Below are 18,545 nucleotides of genomic sequence, written 5' to 3'. Positions count from 1 at the left end.
CTAATCCATTGCATTATCTTACCTCCTAATTCAAAGAAAGCACACCCGTTATTTTGAATACCTTAGAGACATTATAAAATGAAATTAACAAAATGGAACTAGAAGATTCAATAAGAAGGAATCTTCAAACTGGAGGACAGCATTTGTTATTTGGTGGTACCTTCTGGGAAAGCTTGATATTACAGCTCAGCTCTGTTAAACATAAATTCTCACACAAAAAGCAAGTGGGGAAAATTCTGAGAGCAGGGAGCTAGGGCTGATGATACATTATCATAATGTTAAAATTCAGAACTATGAGGGTCTGTCTTATTTTAAGCAAATATATATAAGAAGTGAGAGGTTCCTGGATGTTTCATAGCACGTCCCTCAGTTCTGAATATGTATGCCAAATCCACCTATGAGGACAACCTGTCACCTCCTGAAGGCTGTTGGTACAGCCCAAACCAATAGACATGTCAAAGAAACAGAATTCAAAAATGGAACAAGAAATACGATATCAAAGGCTTTCATCAAAACAAAACAAAAAAGGGACTTCCCTGGCAGTCCAGTGGTTAATAAGACTCCACGCTTCCACTGCAGGGGGCACGGGTTCGATCCCTGGTCATGGAACTAAGATCCCACATGCTGCTCAGTGTGGCCAAAAAACAAACAAATAAGACTTTCATAGCAGTGATGCCAATTTCATGAAGCACATCTCTGCAATTATAATATCGGGAATTCCTGGGAAAATAAGATTTGCTTCACCCCCAAGTTTCTTAACCTTTGAGCCTCAGTTTCCTCATCTATAAAATGGGGCTAATAAGAGTCTATTTCACAGATTGTTTTAAGAGTTAAATGAGTTAAAACAAGTGAAGTATTTAGAAGGGTGACTAGCACATAGAAAGCACAGAAGGAAAGTTTAGCTACAAATATCAGGCATCCCGACGACATGGTAAAGCGAGTCATGCAAAGACCATGTTGAGTCACATCTTTGACTTTGTGTCTAAAGATGACAGATAGGACAATTACATAAAGATCATGGGCCTTAGAGTAAGAAACAAGAATGCACTGAATAGGCAATGCAGCTTCCTTGAAGGAGGCTCGTGGAATTTACTGGGAGAGAGATAAAATTCAATACAAGCAAGTGAAAATGCCGAGTGTTGGCAATTATTGATGACAACCAACTCTTCAATGATAGGGCCCCCTGTCTGTTCATGACCCTCAGCTACCTAAGGGCTTCTAAGGAATTATTTAACTTAAAAACTGAAAAACCATTTGGGCTTAGTATGGCACTCAAACAAGGAAGAGAAAGAGCCTCTAATGTAGTTTTTAAAAAAATCTCCCTTTTAATTGCTTCAAATCTTTTTTGGGACAAGTGAGGAATGTGGCTGAATAAATGATCAGTTGATTGACTAGGGCTGCACCCTCCTCCATCTGATCACATCTAGCACAGACAACAAACAACCAAGCATTAGGAACAGGTCAGGTGAAATATCTCCATGTATCCAACAAAGGTAACTTTCTGCCAATTACGCTAATGAATGTTCCACAATGGGCTGCATCTACCAGAGGAGAATTGCACCCCTTCAGGTATGTTTACTTCCAGTTATAAAATGCAGAGAACAGGAGTCCAGAACGAGAGCCACCAACCCCCCGCCCCCGCCAGAGGGTCAGGGCAGCCCGTTAATGAAGGGCCTCTCTAGCTGCTCACTCACCATACTTACAGACTTTACAGCTCTTGCATGTGCTGGAATTACAAGTCATTAAAAAAAACACTTTGAAAGCACAATAAGGACCTTCTTCTCTGACTGTGACAACCTTCCATCACATAAAAACCTGAGGACAGTGCTTCAACAGCAGGACATTTACTGCCAGCTCCAGACAGGGTAAGCACGGCAAGGCACAGGGTGGGGCTGGAGGAAATGAGGCACCACAAAAGGAGGGAAGTTTCTTTTTCCTTCTCCTTCCTTTTTTTCTTTTCCAAAGAAACTTCTGCTAAGGTGGTTTGCAGTCTTTACCCTGTATCTGAACCACCACCCACCCTTGGGAAAACCCACTCCATTTGATGAGATTTCATTTTTCTCTCTCAAGATTTTATCCAGGAAAACACTTTGGTAAGCCAAACTATCAAGACACGATTACAATTTCATTTCTCACACTTCAGGTTGAAGAGGGTAACATTTTACCAAATGTAGTCTGACCATTTACAAGGAAAGACAATTAAAACTTTTAACTTCTGCACTTTTAAATTACAATTAAATGTCTACAAAGCAAGGTGAAAAAAAAGTGAAGGCAACGATAAGGAAATTACTACCATAACCAAATCTGATCATAAATGGTTATTTCAATTTTCTTTTACTGTTTTTCCCCCTTCTCTGCTATGAATACTAAACTTCCTCATATCACAAACCAAGATCAACTCAATAAACTTCTCTTTAGAAGCAGAGTTACATGAAAAACAAAAACTAGGGAATTACAGGAAGGGTAAAGGATGTTTGTTTTTTTTAATTCTCGATTAAAGTTTAAACAGGTTAATGCAAAACACAATTACAAACTTTTAGTTCACCCAGATACACTCAGAGCCCCACCCTTTCTAGCTGCTAGTTAGCGCCAGTGACGAGTAAGAACAGTCACTTGCCATAAGTGACCACTGTGGCCACAAAAAGATGAATTCCTCAACCAAGAACAGCTTTACTCTAATGGAATTACCTAAGTTCTTGAATGCAAAATATTCTTAATGCTAACATTTACATACATAACAAAAACAGGCCCTTATCATGTTTTCAGTCTTTGCTAAACGCTCACCCACTATAAAACAGTCCTTCCGCCTCCCTCGCCGCCCTCCCTGCTGCCTCCTCCCGAATTCTTCTGTAAAGGAAAATTACTGATGGACTTTCATGTGACAATATTAGAGTTCTTTATAAAATGAGAAACATCTCAGGAATTTCAAATCCTATTTAAAAATTACTCTTTCAGTCATATTAATATTAATCCAAAGATAAAAGAAGACATCCTAAAAAATGATTTAATAGTAACAGCAATAAAAAAAAAAATCTACCAAGTGCCTACCAATGCAGTACTAGGTAAGTCCTTGCCCTTTATCTCATTTAATTAAAAAGCTGAAAGATCCTGGGAAACTTTGGCTTAACTATTGATTTAAACTGAGATGCTGGGACTTCCCTGGTGGCGCAATGGTTAAGAATCCACCTGCCAATGCAGGGGACATGGGTTTGAGCCCTGGTCTGGGAAGATCCCACATGGTGCGGAGCAACTAAGCCCATGCGCCACAACTACTGAGCCTGTGCTCTAGAGCCCATAAGCCACAACTACTGAGCCTGGGTGCCACAACTACTGAAGCCCACGCGCCTAGAGCCCGTGCTCCACAACAAGAGAAGCCACCGCAATGAGAAGCCCGTGCACCGCAACGAAGAGTAGCCCCCGCTCGCCGCAACTAGAGAAAAGCCCACACATAGCAACGAAGACCCAACACAGCCATAAATAAATAAATAAATAATTTTTTAAAAGTTAAAAATAGATAGATAGATAAATAAATAAATAAATAAATAAAACTGAGATGCTCTGTCCTGTATTTTTCCATGTTACACATGCACATCAATATCAAGGTCATATACCTCCTCAAGACAAAATTCAGAGGAATGTGACATATATTCCAAGTACTTTTTCTCTTTTAAAACATTTAACCCACTCTTGAAAAAGGACACTAGAATTCTGCTGTATTTTTGAATATCAAAAAATTTCTTTCAGGGACTTCCCTGGTGGTCCAGTGGTAAAGAATCCACCTTACAATGCAGGGGACACGGGTTCGATCCCTGGTCAGGGAACTAAGATCCCACATGCCACTGGGCAACTAAGCCCAAGCGCCACACCTATTGAGCCCACACACCTCAACTAGAGCCTGTGTGTGCTGCAAACTACAGAGCCCATGCGCTCTGGACCCCGTGCACCACAACTACAGAGCCCATGCACCCTGGAGCCTGTGTGCCACAAATAGAGAGAGAAAACCTGCACACCACAACTAGAGAGAAGCCCGAGTGCTGCAACGAAGAGACTGAGCGCCATAAGGAAAGATCCTGCACGCCTCAACGAAGATCCTGTGTGCTGCAACTAAGAGCTGATGCAGCCAAAAATAAATATAAATAAATAAAATAATAAGTAAATCTCTAAAAAAAAAACTCTTTCAAAGCTATAGGTTATAAAGACTGCCAGAAGCCAAATCATGTAACAAATGGCTCATAACATTTTTTGTTTTAATTTATTTTTGTCTGTGTTGGGTCTTTGTTGCTGCCTGCGCGCTTTCTCTAGTGTGGTGAGCAGGGGCTACTCTTCTTTGCGGTGCGCGGGCCTCTCATTGCGGTGGCCTCTCTTGTTGCGGAGCATGGGCCCTAGACCCCACGGGCTTCAGTAGTTGTGGTGTGCGGGCTCAGCAGTTGTGGCTCGCGGGCTCTAGAGCACAGGCTCAGTAGTTGTGGTGCACAGGCTTAGTTGCTCTGAGGCATGTGGGATCTTCCCAGACCAGGGCTCGAACCTGTGTCCCCTGCATTGGCACGCAGGTTCTTAACCACTGAGCCACCAGGGAAGTCCCTCATAACATTTTTTGATTAGTATGTCAAGTGATTTACCCGGATTGACTACTTTCACAATAATCCTACAAAGTAAAGACTATTATGATCTCTATTTCACAAAAAAATAAACTAAGAAATACAGAAGGTCAAATCGTTTAACTAAGATCAATGGTGGAGCTGCGATTCAAAACACAGCTTGTCTGACACCAGAGTGCATACTCCTAATTATCTGATTACTTTACTACCTACCTACCTACATACTCATCAACAAATAAGTGATTCCTCAAAAATCATGCAGGTATATAAACCATGGATACCCCACTTCTTTTTTCTCTACTCACATACAAAGTATACAAACATTGTAACTGAGAAGAACCATACGAATCAACAATCTAAGCTTCCCAATCCATCTTAATAGCACTGATTTTTATTTTTATATAAAACCTGAATCTAACTTAATTATGGAAAAGTTTCTTTAAAAAGTTCTTCCTTTTAATCGTAACTAACCTGTACCAAGGCAAGATATTTTCTTTACAGACATACCAAGTGAATAACCTTTTTTCCCTGGTCCTTCCCAATTCTTCACACTCGTCCAATTTCTTTTTGTGTCCTTCTTCTGTTTCCAAAGTCCATGATCTCTGCCTGCTAGGTCTAAAATTACCCTCTACCCCGCCCTCCACGAATGAACATAAATCTGGCTCATATTCAAATAATGAAGCTGTAAAGGTCCTTCGACAGATCAGGTCATCTGATCCTACTTACTCAGATGCAGACACACTCACCACCAGGACAATGTGAATGGTGCCCCCTGAAGGTGGGCCTGTCCCAAGCTATCCAATCAGTTCCTTGCCAAGGGAGACTATGGGGTGCTTAGTTCTCTCCATTACAATTGCTTCCTGCTCCTTTGGTCTTAACCACAGGAGGGACACCAAGTAGGAGAAAGGCCAAACACAGGCTACCTTTACCACTGGAGAAAGGGAATTTCAGCCCTCCTCTATCTTCCTTCGTTCACAGAAAGTCTTTTGGGCGCTGGATTACTTGGAACCACTTCTGTCAATTCTCTTCTGTTCTACCACCTATATTTAGAAGATTAAACCAAAGCAGCAACAATAAAAGCATTACTCCCAGAAAACTAATAAGGAAAGTACAGTTGTTGGGTTTTATACCCAAATAATACCCAAAAGTCTTTAGAGGCTTTCTCAGGAATGATATGCAAACCACATTACAAAAACTCCTGTTATGGTCACTGGATAGGTGGCTCTGACACGTCATGAATCATCTTGAAAATTTGCTACCTACTGTATGGAATTACAATTCTCACTCTTCATTCCAGAAGATTTTGCAAGGTATTGCTTTGGATAAACCTATCAAGTTGAACATGATGTTTAGGAAAAGTCATACCTTATAAATCATATATAAAAGGGAGGGAGCAAGAGGCAAACAAAAATAAGAATACACAGAATTAGCTAAAGAGGAAGATCACCTGTGATAATTTCCTGTAGAAAGCGCATTCAATAGTGCTTTATGAATGCTATTTGGTCTTCTCACAAATCAGCAAACATTCAAGAAAGGTGTCTTTCAAAATTTTGATGATGACCTACTGTAAGAAATACACACAGCTTCTGAAATAAAATTTTCACAAACCATTACTTACCCATACTAGTTGCAATGTATTCTGATTTTCTTTTTTAACACTGGTGATGACATGCTAAATTGATTTCATGGCTCCCTAGTAAATCACAAACCACAATTTGAAAACCTCTGTTCTAGAAGAACTGCAACAGGACAGAATATGGAGAAACAAAGTTGCTAAACTTGACAATCTTGATAGACTAGTCACACCCCAATAGCATCTATGAACATTTCAGAGTGATCTGAAATAAAAAGTCAAACATACGAAAAAAGTTCCAAGGAACATCTAGATTAAGAGCAAGTTGTGAATTAAGAGGAGGGGTACAAAGCAAAGAAGAAAAAATAAATGCTTGAGATATTAGGACAAACTCATTAGGCTTTCGTCTCCATTTCACAAACTATCACTCTTTAAGGCCTTTACCAAACACTGGAACGAATTACTCCATCTCCAGTATTTTATATGCTACTCTGCCTCTAATCTGATTTAAAATTTTGAGATTAGCTATAGAGAGTAGAGGGGAGGAAGGAGGTGGTCTCTGGATGACTAGGGATCGGTACTGATGCCATGTCCTAATCCTGGCTGCCTTTCTACCCAGAATGGGGCAAATGGAGAAGAGAGAATCTGCTAAGGCCTCCTAGCCCTTGCCAGCATTTGAATTAGGAATTTTTGTGGAGCCTCCCTATGGGAAAGAAAGAGAAGTATTCTAAAATGGCCAGCAATTTTTAGCCAGACATCTTCCTTGACTGTTGTCTAGAAATACTGACAACTGAAATTAAAGAGATTACTGGGACCGAACATGACTGATAAGTAACAGTAGAAGGCCAAAGCTAGAGAAAAAAGGGAAGTGAGGAGGAGATAACGTCATGGCAAATAATGTTCATTCTCCAGAAATAGAATGGAATACTTGAATTACTAACAGTTCTGTCACTAGAAGTGTAGGATTTCTTACATTGGTAGGAGGTTAGAATAGGTAACCTGAAATTCCCTTCCAACTCTGAGAAATAGTAATTATAAGTTTAAATCTCGGGATTTCCCTGGTGGCGCAGTGGTTAAGAATCCGCCTGCCAATGCGGGGGACATGGGTTTGAGCCCCGGTCCGGGAAGATCCCACATGTTGCGGAGCAACTAAACCCGTGCGCCACAACTACCGAGCCTGAGCTCTAGAGCCCGTGTGCCACAACTACTGAAGCCCATGCGCCTAGAGCCCGTGCTCCGCACCAAGAGAAGCCACCACAATGAGAAGCCCACGCTCGTTGCCACTATAGAAAGCCCACGCACGGCAACGAAGACCCAATGCAGGGCAAAAAAAAAGTTTAAATCTCAACATCGAATAATATTTTGGGGGATTATCAGATGGCCAAATGTTCTTTTAGGAACCCACAAAAGATAATCCTACCCATTAGCAAACCTTGTAATGAAGATATATACCCTGCTCCTTCCAAATCAGTGGTTATACAATAGGGGAAAAAATTAAATATTTCATTTTCAAAATACCACTACCTGGTTTCATGACACATATAAACATCAAAATGTATCAAATCACAATTTTAAATATACAGTATATTGTTATATCAATTTTGACTTGATAAAAGTATTAAAAAATACTATCACCAGTTTTCAATCTATGTAAACAAATTACTTCATTACACTGATCAAAAAGATCAACACTGGGGCTTCCCTGGTGGCGCAGTGGTTGAGAATCTGCTTGCTGATGCCACAGAGTGGCTGGGCCCGTGAGCCACAACTACTGAGCCTGCGCGTCTGGAGCCCGTGCTCCGCAACAAGAGAGGCCGCGATAGTGAGAGGCCCACGCACCGCGATGAAGAGTGGCCCCCACTTGCCGCAACTAGAGAAAGCCCTCGCACAGAAACGAAGACCCAACACAGCCAAAAATAAACAAATAAATAATAAATAAAATTTAAAAAATAAAAAATAAAGTGCATGAAAATTGTTTTAAAAAAAATCAACATTGTAGCTACACCCTAATATTTTCTGTTTCTTTTTAAAATTTATTATCTGGTGTATTCTACTTTCATTGCATTCTTCTCACTTTCCTAAACCAGCAGTCACTGGAAAGCATAGTAACTAAGCTCTGATGAGCATCTAGATTTTTCTGCTGCTATTCAAATGACCCATTATTATACTCCGGGACATATCTTTCCTTTAACAACTTAAATCATAGCCTACAAGTCTGCAGATTCCTTAATGATTTCATTTCCTTCTTTCCATTAGTTAAGGAAATTCATTTCTAGGCCATGTCTCCTTCCATGCTACCATTTTCTGGCGCAACTGTCATTCTCCTTCCTCTGTCTTTATGCTGAAGCTATCGGAAATAAAATTGGAAAACTAATAAGGGAAAGGAGGAAAACCAGCCAGACTACTCACATCAGATTTAGAGGACATATTCTCCTCCACGTCGGAATCATTGGGATCCACGATATCATCAAATGGCGGTAAAGTTGACTTCTTCTTCTCTGACGTCTCACTTTCAATTTTGACCTTTCCCATCTTGCCATGAGATTTATCTTTTATCTGTTTTTTATCAGCAGAACAAGTGAGTATCAGCGGTGGCGCGTTAGAAAAACTTTTAAATAAAGCCTCTGAGCTACTCTTTTTCCTTTTTTTGGCTGAGAGTTCTTCGGAATCTGAAACGGGGGGTCTTTTACTAGGAGGCTTCTTCTCTTGCTGTCCACTGGTGATCGTGAGTAAGTTACTATCTGGTTTTGGCTCTTTCGACATGGGTTTCGGTTCCTTGAAGGCCATCTTAGGAACGATTTTTTCTTCTTTCAGTGGTTTATTTTCTTTGGGTTTCTTAGAGGATTCTTTGGAAGATTTGTTGTGATCCCTGGAAGGTTCTTTGAAGGCACTTTTATGTTCTCTGGAGTCTTTAGAAGGTTTTTCCTTGTGCTCCTTCGTTAACTTGTGAGGCTTGGAAAAACTGCTGCTGCTGCTACTGCTGCTACTGCTGCTGCTGCTGCTGCTGCTGCTACTGCTGCTGCTGCTGCTGCTGCTGCTACTGCTGCTGCTGCTGCTGCTACAACTGCTGCTGCTGCTGCTGCTGCTGGGGTGGGTACTCCTGTTGGGGTCCTGCGGAAAGGCGGGGAGAAAAGCAAACTCTCAAAACGGGACGTCCATGAAGACTAAAAGCCAGTCTCCTCGCCCTACAGCTCCTCAAAAGGATCCTTCGTTGATCGCTCCCAAATGCATTGGAACAGAACCCGACAACCTCAAGAGAACGGGTGGGAGCAGGGTGTGCAAGCAACAGTGACTGTAGGCTACCGTGATGGAGGAGCTGAACGAGGCAAGCTGTTTTCTTAATCAGGACAAGCATGGAGTTCTAACCCTTTCAAGTCAACAAATGTTCACTACACACTTGTCCTAGGAGAGACAAAGCGGGATAACACATGGCTCCTACTCTTAGTAACTATGACACATCTATGATTCATGGTTATTGTAGGAGCTACCTATCACAATAAGAGGAAGAGAGGAAATTAATTCTGTTGGGGGAGGCAGAGAAGAATAATTCAGAGATTTATGGAGAATTAACACCTCAATGAGGTCCTCAGGAGAAGCAGGTAATTACTAGAAAGGCAAGAATGAAAAGGTACTAGCTCATTCTAGTCCCATGGAGACCAGGAACTAGAATGAACTAAAACAATGAGGGATCAAAGCACAGCTTATATTTAGGGAGCAGCATCCAACGACAGCAAAGATTGAGAAGGAGGTAGAAAAACAGGCCAGGGTCACATAGTGAGGCCAGATAATATTAAATTTTAAATGACTTTTTAATATAAAGAATCACAAGACCGAAAAAAGAAATAAAATAATTCTCAATTTTAGATAAAAAGCAGTTTTTTTTTTCTGACCGAACTTCAGTTAGGGAATACATCTCCCATCCACTAGCAACAACAACAATGACAACAACAAAAGGAAAGAAAAAAGAAAGGAAAAGTCTAAAAGAACAAAGATTTCACCTAATGGTCATCAAATGGACTGAAAAGTCTTTGGCAATCAGGTTGTGTAATCATGACAAAAGAGTTAATCGCTGCCTATTCCATTTTAAATGTGTTCCGATTTTTTTCACTCATATAAATACCTCAGAATATACAGCCTATAAATAAGCTTTCTATCTAGGAACACAATCTAAGTCCATACTTACCATGTTTCTGAACCTCTATCATTCACATAGTAAGAATAAGAAATGGAAGTAGATCCTGGACATGCAAAAATCCACACCAATACTAAAAGAAGAGCTCTTTCTTGTTTACTTCCACCTCCTAATGGAACCAAAGACAATTAAATGTCCAGATTTTCAACTAGAATTTACATCTTCAGGCCTGTTATGTTTCACCTCTAACTTACCCACTTAAGTCCAATGATATGTAAACCAATACTGTATTCCTTAAATATCTAGCAGGACACAGGAAAGACAGTAGGCAAGGGCCATGCTTTTCATGAAAATGAACAATCTACTAACTGGGTCTATGCAAAAAAACAAAAACAAATATATATAGATTAACATCATAAAGCCATATCCAAAATGAAAAATTATTGTTCTATGTTAGTGGGAATATGTATTTTTTCTTATTACAAAAATTTTTGTCTTATTTGCTCAACAACAAAATGACATATACCAATTATTCCATTTATTTTTCCCAAGAGAGCATTTGGTTTCAAAATTCTAAAATGGATAAAGTTACTAAGACATGTTTTTGTCCATTAAACTAGATAATTCCTTACAAAACACCTTAATCTGAGACTTAAAAGCAGAATGCTAAAGATAGTACATATTCATATTACTGAAAGGACATTATTTTATAAATTCTATTACAAGACATTTCCTGGCATGTTAAGCAATACTATGAATAATTAAAATAAAGTATTATGGACAAACTAAATTAAGGGAGAACAGTTTAAAATCTAATATACTTGAGTTTTTTTTTAATTGGTTTGTTGACCCACTGAATTTTGCCAATTTGCAAACGGTATTCTAATTATGGCTCTAGAACACCCAAATACTGCTGTTTAATATTCAACCTTCATGGAGTATTATACACATTTTTATAAATACACAAATTTAAGCTACCAACATATTTTCTAGCATTAACCATTTAAAAATATAACATTTCAGCACACACACCAAAAAGGACTTCTATACGGGTCCTTCCATGATTTATTTTTAAAATCCTTTTGTAGGACAAACTGAATTCTTAAGGCAAAGTACATAGTGGTATATGACACAGATTCTTGTGTCATAGAAAGTTCAAGTTCTCATCTTAATTACATACATATGATGTTAAGTACAAAATGCAAGAAATTTTATAACTTTACTCCCCATGTTGGTCTAGGTATTAAATGCCTACTGTCACCTTTTCACCCACCCAACAAATCTTGGTATAAGCAAGTGACCCAATTATTCTTGTTCCTTCCACTTTACCAAAAAGCATTCTTTAAGCTAAAGCAACTCAGAGTTAACAAGGGAAACATTCTATAAAAACACCCAAGACAACAATTTAGAAAATAACAAAAACTGAGAGAACAGTTTCTATTCTAGAGGGCTACATTTTCTTTGGCCTGGGCCTGTGATAAATGGCAAAGTTCAAACGTACATCACCTGCCTCCATAGTCATACATGTAATAAATGTAAAACAGAGATTATGTCAGGAATTACATTGTTATTGACACAGAATAAAAGCTTTCACTGATTCTCAGCCTATCTATCCCATACAAATTGAGGATAAAGTCACTGGCTTTTAAAATTTTTTACTGAACTATTAACCTCAATATTAAGTGCCACTAAGCAGCACAGACTAATTACCATTCAACATAAAGTTTACACATGTTGTATAATTCAAATTCTCTTCGCCTAAGGCTGATTAGGACAAACTGAATATCGATATAGGGAGAGCATGTGTACATAATTCAAATCTCAAATATTTAAGGCCAATGACTGTTTAAACATAAATATACATATATTTGTACTAATTTTACAACCTGTGAATATAGGGTACAGTATTTTCTTTCATCCACTGAGATTCTACTGAATGCTTCCTTGTTTTAATTTTCTGGAACAGAATGGGTCCCTTTAATTTATAATCTCTTCTAATACTACTTGTCAGCAAGTCCAGTAAGTGGCTTAAGAAAAGAACAGGTTGCAACTATTGGCCAGAATAAGGTTTTCTGATTATATATGACTTTCAATTTCCATGTTATCACCATGTCTTCTTCTTAGCACCACTGATAACGCAAAGGTGATTCTTTCTCCAGCTCCTATTTCTTCATCTTCCTATCCTCTTATTTTTGGTCTCTGTCCTACCCTAACTGACTTCTGTGTTGTGTAAGATATTCAGATCATTCATATGTTGTTTAATAAAATTTGAAATGGACAAATAAACTCTCCCAGAAGAGTTTTATGTATCTAAAACCAATAAACTCTCCAAAAAGAGTTTATTTGTCCAAAACACATCTTTAAAGGACACTTCCTAGAAACTGTAGTATATAGTCCAAGACGTTATACATAGGAAGGGGTGGGGAAAACCATGACAGTCAAATATGGCTTTCCAAATCAAAATTTCTTCTGTAATGCCATTAAACACATGATAAATGGCACAGAGGGATGAAATCCCAACTGGGGCTATGACTAAAGTATAAAAATTCAGGATTCTGGGGAGAAAAAGAACCTTGAATTTGACTTACCTTCTCCCACTCCAATCCCAAATCTAACCCATTTACTTCTCTTGAACCAGTCAGCTCCAGGGGCCAACAGGTAGTGAGTGGGGCCTGAAGAATGTGACCTTGAGATTATAAGCATCTTGAGAGAGAACAGGTGTAGGGCTTGCTCTGCTCTGGATATCAAGCAAGACCCAGAAGAGTTCTACACATACATAACTGCACAAGTGTGGCCAGTCTTCCTGGCCCCAAAAGTGCTCAGGGGGCACTCAAGAGGAGAGAGAGTCCCCTCTACACCTGAAGCTAGGAATGCAAGAAGACCAGAAGGAAGGGACAAGGTCCTCCAAGTACACATGAAATATACAACATGCCTGCTGCTATAGCGCAGGCTGAGATGCCTGGACCTTCCATCCCTTATAGGATTAAAACAAACTAAGGTCCCCTAACAGCTCAACCTGAACCCCAATGCACATATAAACAACATACCTAATGACAGGAGACAGTGGGAGAGAGCAGACCTAACAGATCTCCTGAAGGATAGAGACAAAATACTGAGGCCAAAAATAGTATGACTACGTAAGGAGAGTCAAGTAGAGAGCAAAAAATAATTTCTACATAATTTTAGAAAATTAACTAGATGAAAATTTAAAGAAGTAAACTCTTTAAGGTGAATAATTCAGTAGATAAATTAAAAGAGAAGATGGGGTCTAACTGATGAATTAGAGTGAATGAAGGACCAACTGGAAGAAATCTCAAAGCATAAACAAAATACAAAGAGATGAAAATCATAAAGGAAAAAGAGAAAGGACTTGAAGAACAGATTAAGGCAACCTAACTAACATACCAACTATAGGAAAAGTTCCCAAGGAGTCTCCAGAAGGGGGAAAAGGAAAATATATTAAAGTAATATGAAAGAAAATTTCCATGAACTAAAGAAGAGATTGAATTGCAAACTTACAGGGCTCTCCAAGATCCAGGCAGGACTAATGAAGGGAAAGGCACGTGTTCAAGAACATCACACTAAAATTCCTAAACTTTAAGGATAAAAAGAAAACCTTACAAGCTACCAGAAAGAATAATTACTTAATACAAAGAAAGAATCAAATTAACATTGGACTTCTCATTTGTAACATTGGAATTAAAAAGAAAGAACAGTAACATCTAGATTGCTAGGAAAAAAGCAGTACAAGTCAAACATCCTTCAGTGGGAAAGTAGTGTTTTCCAAAATTTAAGGATTCAAAGATCACATTAGCTACCGCTCCATCTAAGGAAAGGACTTAAGAAGGGATTCTAATGGAACAATAACTGAATCAGAAATGAAACCTTTCACGTAAGAAGAAACAGGAGTGCAATTACTTTGCCTTCTGCACAGAACTAAATCTAAATGGATAATAAACTGTATGGAATATGTAACGTAAGTGCTCAATATAAATTTTTGACACAAACGTCTAACAAAAATCTGGACCTAAAAATTAAATTATCTCCAAAGAAATTTAGGAACATTAAAGGAGAGGATTAGTGTTTGAAGGTGAAGGAAAATGTTGGTATCATTATTCATGTTAAAACAGGGGGGAAAAATTGGATCTATGAGCAACTGAAAAGGAAGGTGGCCAATAATGAAATGGAAAAGTACAGAACATAAAGAAGGGGAAACTGGGAAACGAATATCAACTTGAAAATACATGCCAAATTTAAAAAAAAATGTATAAAATCACAAATAAAAATAAGGAACAAGATAAAAAGTAACAAAATCAGGCATCACTCATTAGAATTTAAAAGAAAGCTGAATTCTCCCACTAAAAGACAGGCTGCCAGATGAGTTAAAAAGACAAAGGTCATATACAGACTGTTTATAAAAAATGCTTAAAACTGAATGACTGAGAAAAGTTTAAAATAAAGGGAAGAGCCAAGAAATATCAGTTAAATGCCCCCAAAGAAAAGCATGAGTGTTATACTAATATCACACAATGTGAAATTCAAGGTTAAGATGACCAAACAGCATAAACAATGTAAAAGCTAAGTTACATAAAGCAAAGAGTATTGAATATGCAAGAAAAACTTGAAAAATATTTCAATGAAATAAGAAATTAGTACAGCTTTGTCAGAAATAGACAGATCTAATAAAGTTAAATGAATATATAGTGAAACTGATTAATACAATCCACACACTTGATTTAATAATTATATAGAAAACTTTCAATCTCTTGAATAAAGCTTACAATTTTATATGTGCCCATGGAACACTGACAAAAATCAATCATGAAGGTATCATAAAATGAACTTAAAATAATCTTTTAAAAATATCTGAATAGATTGTATTGGTTGATCACACTCTAATAAAATTAGAAAAATAAAGACAAAAGAAATCAGTCAAAAGAAAATAATGATAAGACCATTTCATATAAAAAAATCTAGGGGCATAAGAAAACATATGCTCAAAATAAAATATTATTGTCTTTATTGCATTTATTATTCTTAAAAGGAGACGAGGAAAGAAGAGGCATAAAAATACCAGGCATAAAAATACACTTTGCACCCACTCTGAGAAACTAGAAAAAGATCCACAAATATAATACCAAATATAATGAAGAAAGTAAATGAAACAAATTTCACCAACATTTCTGCTCTAAAATAATGGCCTTAAATGTATACTTAGGAATCAAACTCTAAAGAGAAATTTAACAAGTTAATTCTGGTTTAAAGGAGATCTATAATCTACTTTTTAAAACCAACTAAGAGAGGTCAAGTTTCTTGAATTTAAGATTTCTTACACGTAAAATCATGATCTACCATAAAAGGAATAAAATTAAGGAGGGGATAGCAATTTATAAATATTTCAAAATAGGTAGGCAAATACCAGAAGATATCACCAAATAGTTCAAAATGGTTGAGAGAGAGAGTTCAGGGAAGGGGCAGAGCAAAGTGGACTGCTGATGATTTTTATAGGCTTTTAGCACAATATGACTCATACAATAAATGTTTTATTAAAAATGAATTTATAACACAATAAGATGGTGAAGCAGAAAACACTTCAATAACAAATAATAGAACTAATTTTAAAAAAGAATCAAAACTTAAACATCAAGGCTAAATAGAGGCAACAAGGCCCCAAATTTAACGTTTATCAGTCAATGGATAGGGGATTGAAAGAACACTGCACAAATGGAAATGAAATGGCATTTGAGAATAGTAACAAGGGTCTTTCATTCAATAACAATCTAAATAGCCTGTACATAAAAAGAACATGAAATATTTACACATACAAGAAGGAAAAAGAAAAGCCTGCCATTATAGGACTCAATGCTCTGGAATGTTTTACTTGTTTTGATTTTTTAATAATGTTGTACTATTCTTGAAGGTGATACTCCACCAGGAAGTTGAGAGAACGCTACAATATACCCCCACTGAGATTCAAGTTCCAGTAGTCTGGTTTCAATGCCCATACTCTCAACCACTACGCTTCTATTGACTCTCACAAGGGCAGCTGGTTTCAAAACCAACTGTTAATCTTGCCAATACAGCCTGAGCTGTAAATGAAAGAAGGATGGGAAGAAAGAGAGAGGAACTCAGTGGCCTTAAAAGAACAACATTGAACCTGCCTGCCATCTAAGCATAACTATATAAGGAAGTTCTATTTAGTTCCAGTAGAGGGGGTACAACATATTACTTTTGGGCGGGTAGCAAATAACTAATTTTGAAATCAGAGGCTCTTCCTGTATACTTTTCGAGTGGCTTAAACTTCGATTCTTTTGTTACCAAATAAATATTTCAAACTTGACAGACATTAAAACAGTTGTGTCCAGAGGCTTATTTGATATTAGAAAATCAACCTTTCCTATAATATTCCTGCAGAACAGTTATCTTTAATTATCTTAAAGAGTATTACAAAACTATAAGACACATTTCTCTCATAATTCAATGTTTTCAAAATCAATGTAAAAATCTTCCCCATTATATAATTTGAAATGACAAAAGTTTGTAGTGTTCGCATAAAATAAATGTTCACCTCCAAAAAGGGTGGGTTGGGGGAGGTCACTGAATAAGAAAACTGGAGGGATCCTATAAGGGCCTCCATAGGAGTTATTTGGAAAGAGAGGAAATTTTGGAATTTTAGCACAAAAACAAGGAAGCGATAAAGAAAAACAATAATTTTTAAAACCACAAAATAAGTGGCTATATAAGAAAGAAGATATGATAACAGTATACATCTTAACAGTGGTAACTTTTACAGTCATAGCTGTAAACAACATTTACTGATTTTCAATTTTTACATTTTAACCTACTCAGCTCTACCACTTACTAAGTGACTTAAATTTCCTTGTCAGTAAACTGCAGACCATAATATTACCTATACCATCAAGGTCGACTTGATGATTAAGTAAGTTTAATATATATAAAGTACCTGTGTGTATATATATGTATGTATTATAAAATAATATATATAAAACATGCAATGTGCTTGGCACAAAGCCTGAACTATGTAAGTGCTTTCAATTACTACCACTATTATTACTACTACTACAGACAAGCACAGAAAACTTAAGACTTGTATTACATAACACAATGTTATCAACTGTGACAATGCAAAAGTAAATGTATGGATGACAAACATGGAAGGTAGAAACATGAACAGAGAAGGGAAAGAAACTCTAGTATAACCTGAGCCTACAAAGTTTAGAATCAAGAAACACTGTCCATGGTCAGTGAAACAAGAGATAAAGTTCTAAGCTCAACATCTAGAAAGTCTTATCCAAGGTAAGAATTAACAATGGTATTATATTGGGAGGAAAAGGAGATGGAGCAAATAGGTTAAAATTCTCATGCAGAGATAGAAGCATAAGCATATAGTTTGGAAGCTTTGGGCAGTAACCCTAGAACTTAAAAAGAAAAAAGAAAGAGAGAAAGTTAAAGTGCTTCCTTCTAGGAAGTGGAAAGAGGATTGGCAAAGAATACAATATAGGATTTTTGGTTTTTTCTAATACCATCCTTTGCTAGTTAATTCTTTAAACCATGTAAATGCACTATTTTGACAGAATATAAATTTCTTCAACCTCCCAAAAGTACTTTTACATCTCTCCTCTTTCATGTACCCATTTGCACTTCAGAGATTTTGTGAAATAAATTTTGTGTTAGAAAAGTAAAAAGAGAAGCTATTCAACTATGTGACTGCTATCTTGCTGTGTTTTTTAAAAAAATTCCATTTTCCTTCTGATGTGGTTTCAATGTTATCTTTTCCTTCTTTCTTTTTTTTTAAAGCAAACTACAATTAAGCTCTAAGCTACAAATTTAGCTTTGGATACTTAGGTTGCATTTTGAATTTTATTCATTGTACTAAGATCATTAAAAGATGAAGAAGATAAAATTTATAAATCATATTCACAATTGAGAAATGGAAACAACTGAAAAAATTTCTTTCAGTTCTAAAGTGAACAGAATTAAAAGCAGTTAAATTTTCATTTCCCTACCCTTCTGTTCAAAAGCATTGAGTGAACTTAATAAAAGTCTTCCTCAATATTAAAAATATCTTCAAGTACTGTATCTGCATGTAAATATGAAATTTAACTGTAAAGTATCATTTGGCAAGAATATTCAATATTTTACAAAATAATATGCCAAGTAGATAAATTTTAAAAGTCTTCCTTTCTCAAATGACTAGTTTCAGCTATGCTCTATGTACTAA

General features: G+C 37.1%; 1 protein-coding gene across 3 annotated transcripts in view; it reads right to left on the bottom strand.

Moving 5' to 3' along the window:
• Positions 1–18,545, bottom strand: part of MLLT3 (MLLT3 super elongation complex subunit) — a 250,271-nt gene that overhangs the window by 55,040 nt on the left and 176,686 nt on the right. For all 3 annotated transcript variants that reach the window (XM_057549239.1, XM_057549241.1, XM_057549240.1), the window contains exon 5: positions 8,581–9,282. In XM_057549239.1, coding sequence (XP_057405222.1) covers positions 8,581–9,282 — 702 coding nt within the window. The remainder of the gene's footprint in view (positions 1–8,580; positions 9,283–18,545) is intronic.

Source organism: Balaenoptera acutorostrata, chromosome 6, assembly GCF_949987535.1.
Source record: "Balaenoptera acutorostrata chromosome 6, mBalAcu1.1, whole genome shotgun sequence".
NCBI classification, from domain to species: domain Eukaryota; kingdom Metazoa; phylum Chordata; class Mammalia; order Artiodactyla; family Balaenopteridae; genus Balaenoptera; species Balaenoptera acutorostrata.
The sequence above is the reverse complement of the archived record's forward strand: the minus strand, read 5'-3'. Positions and strand labels throughout refer to the sequence as shown.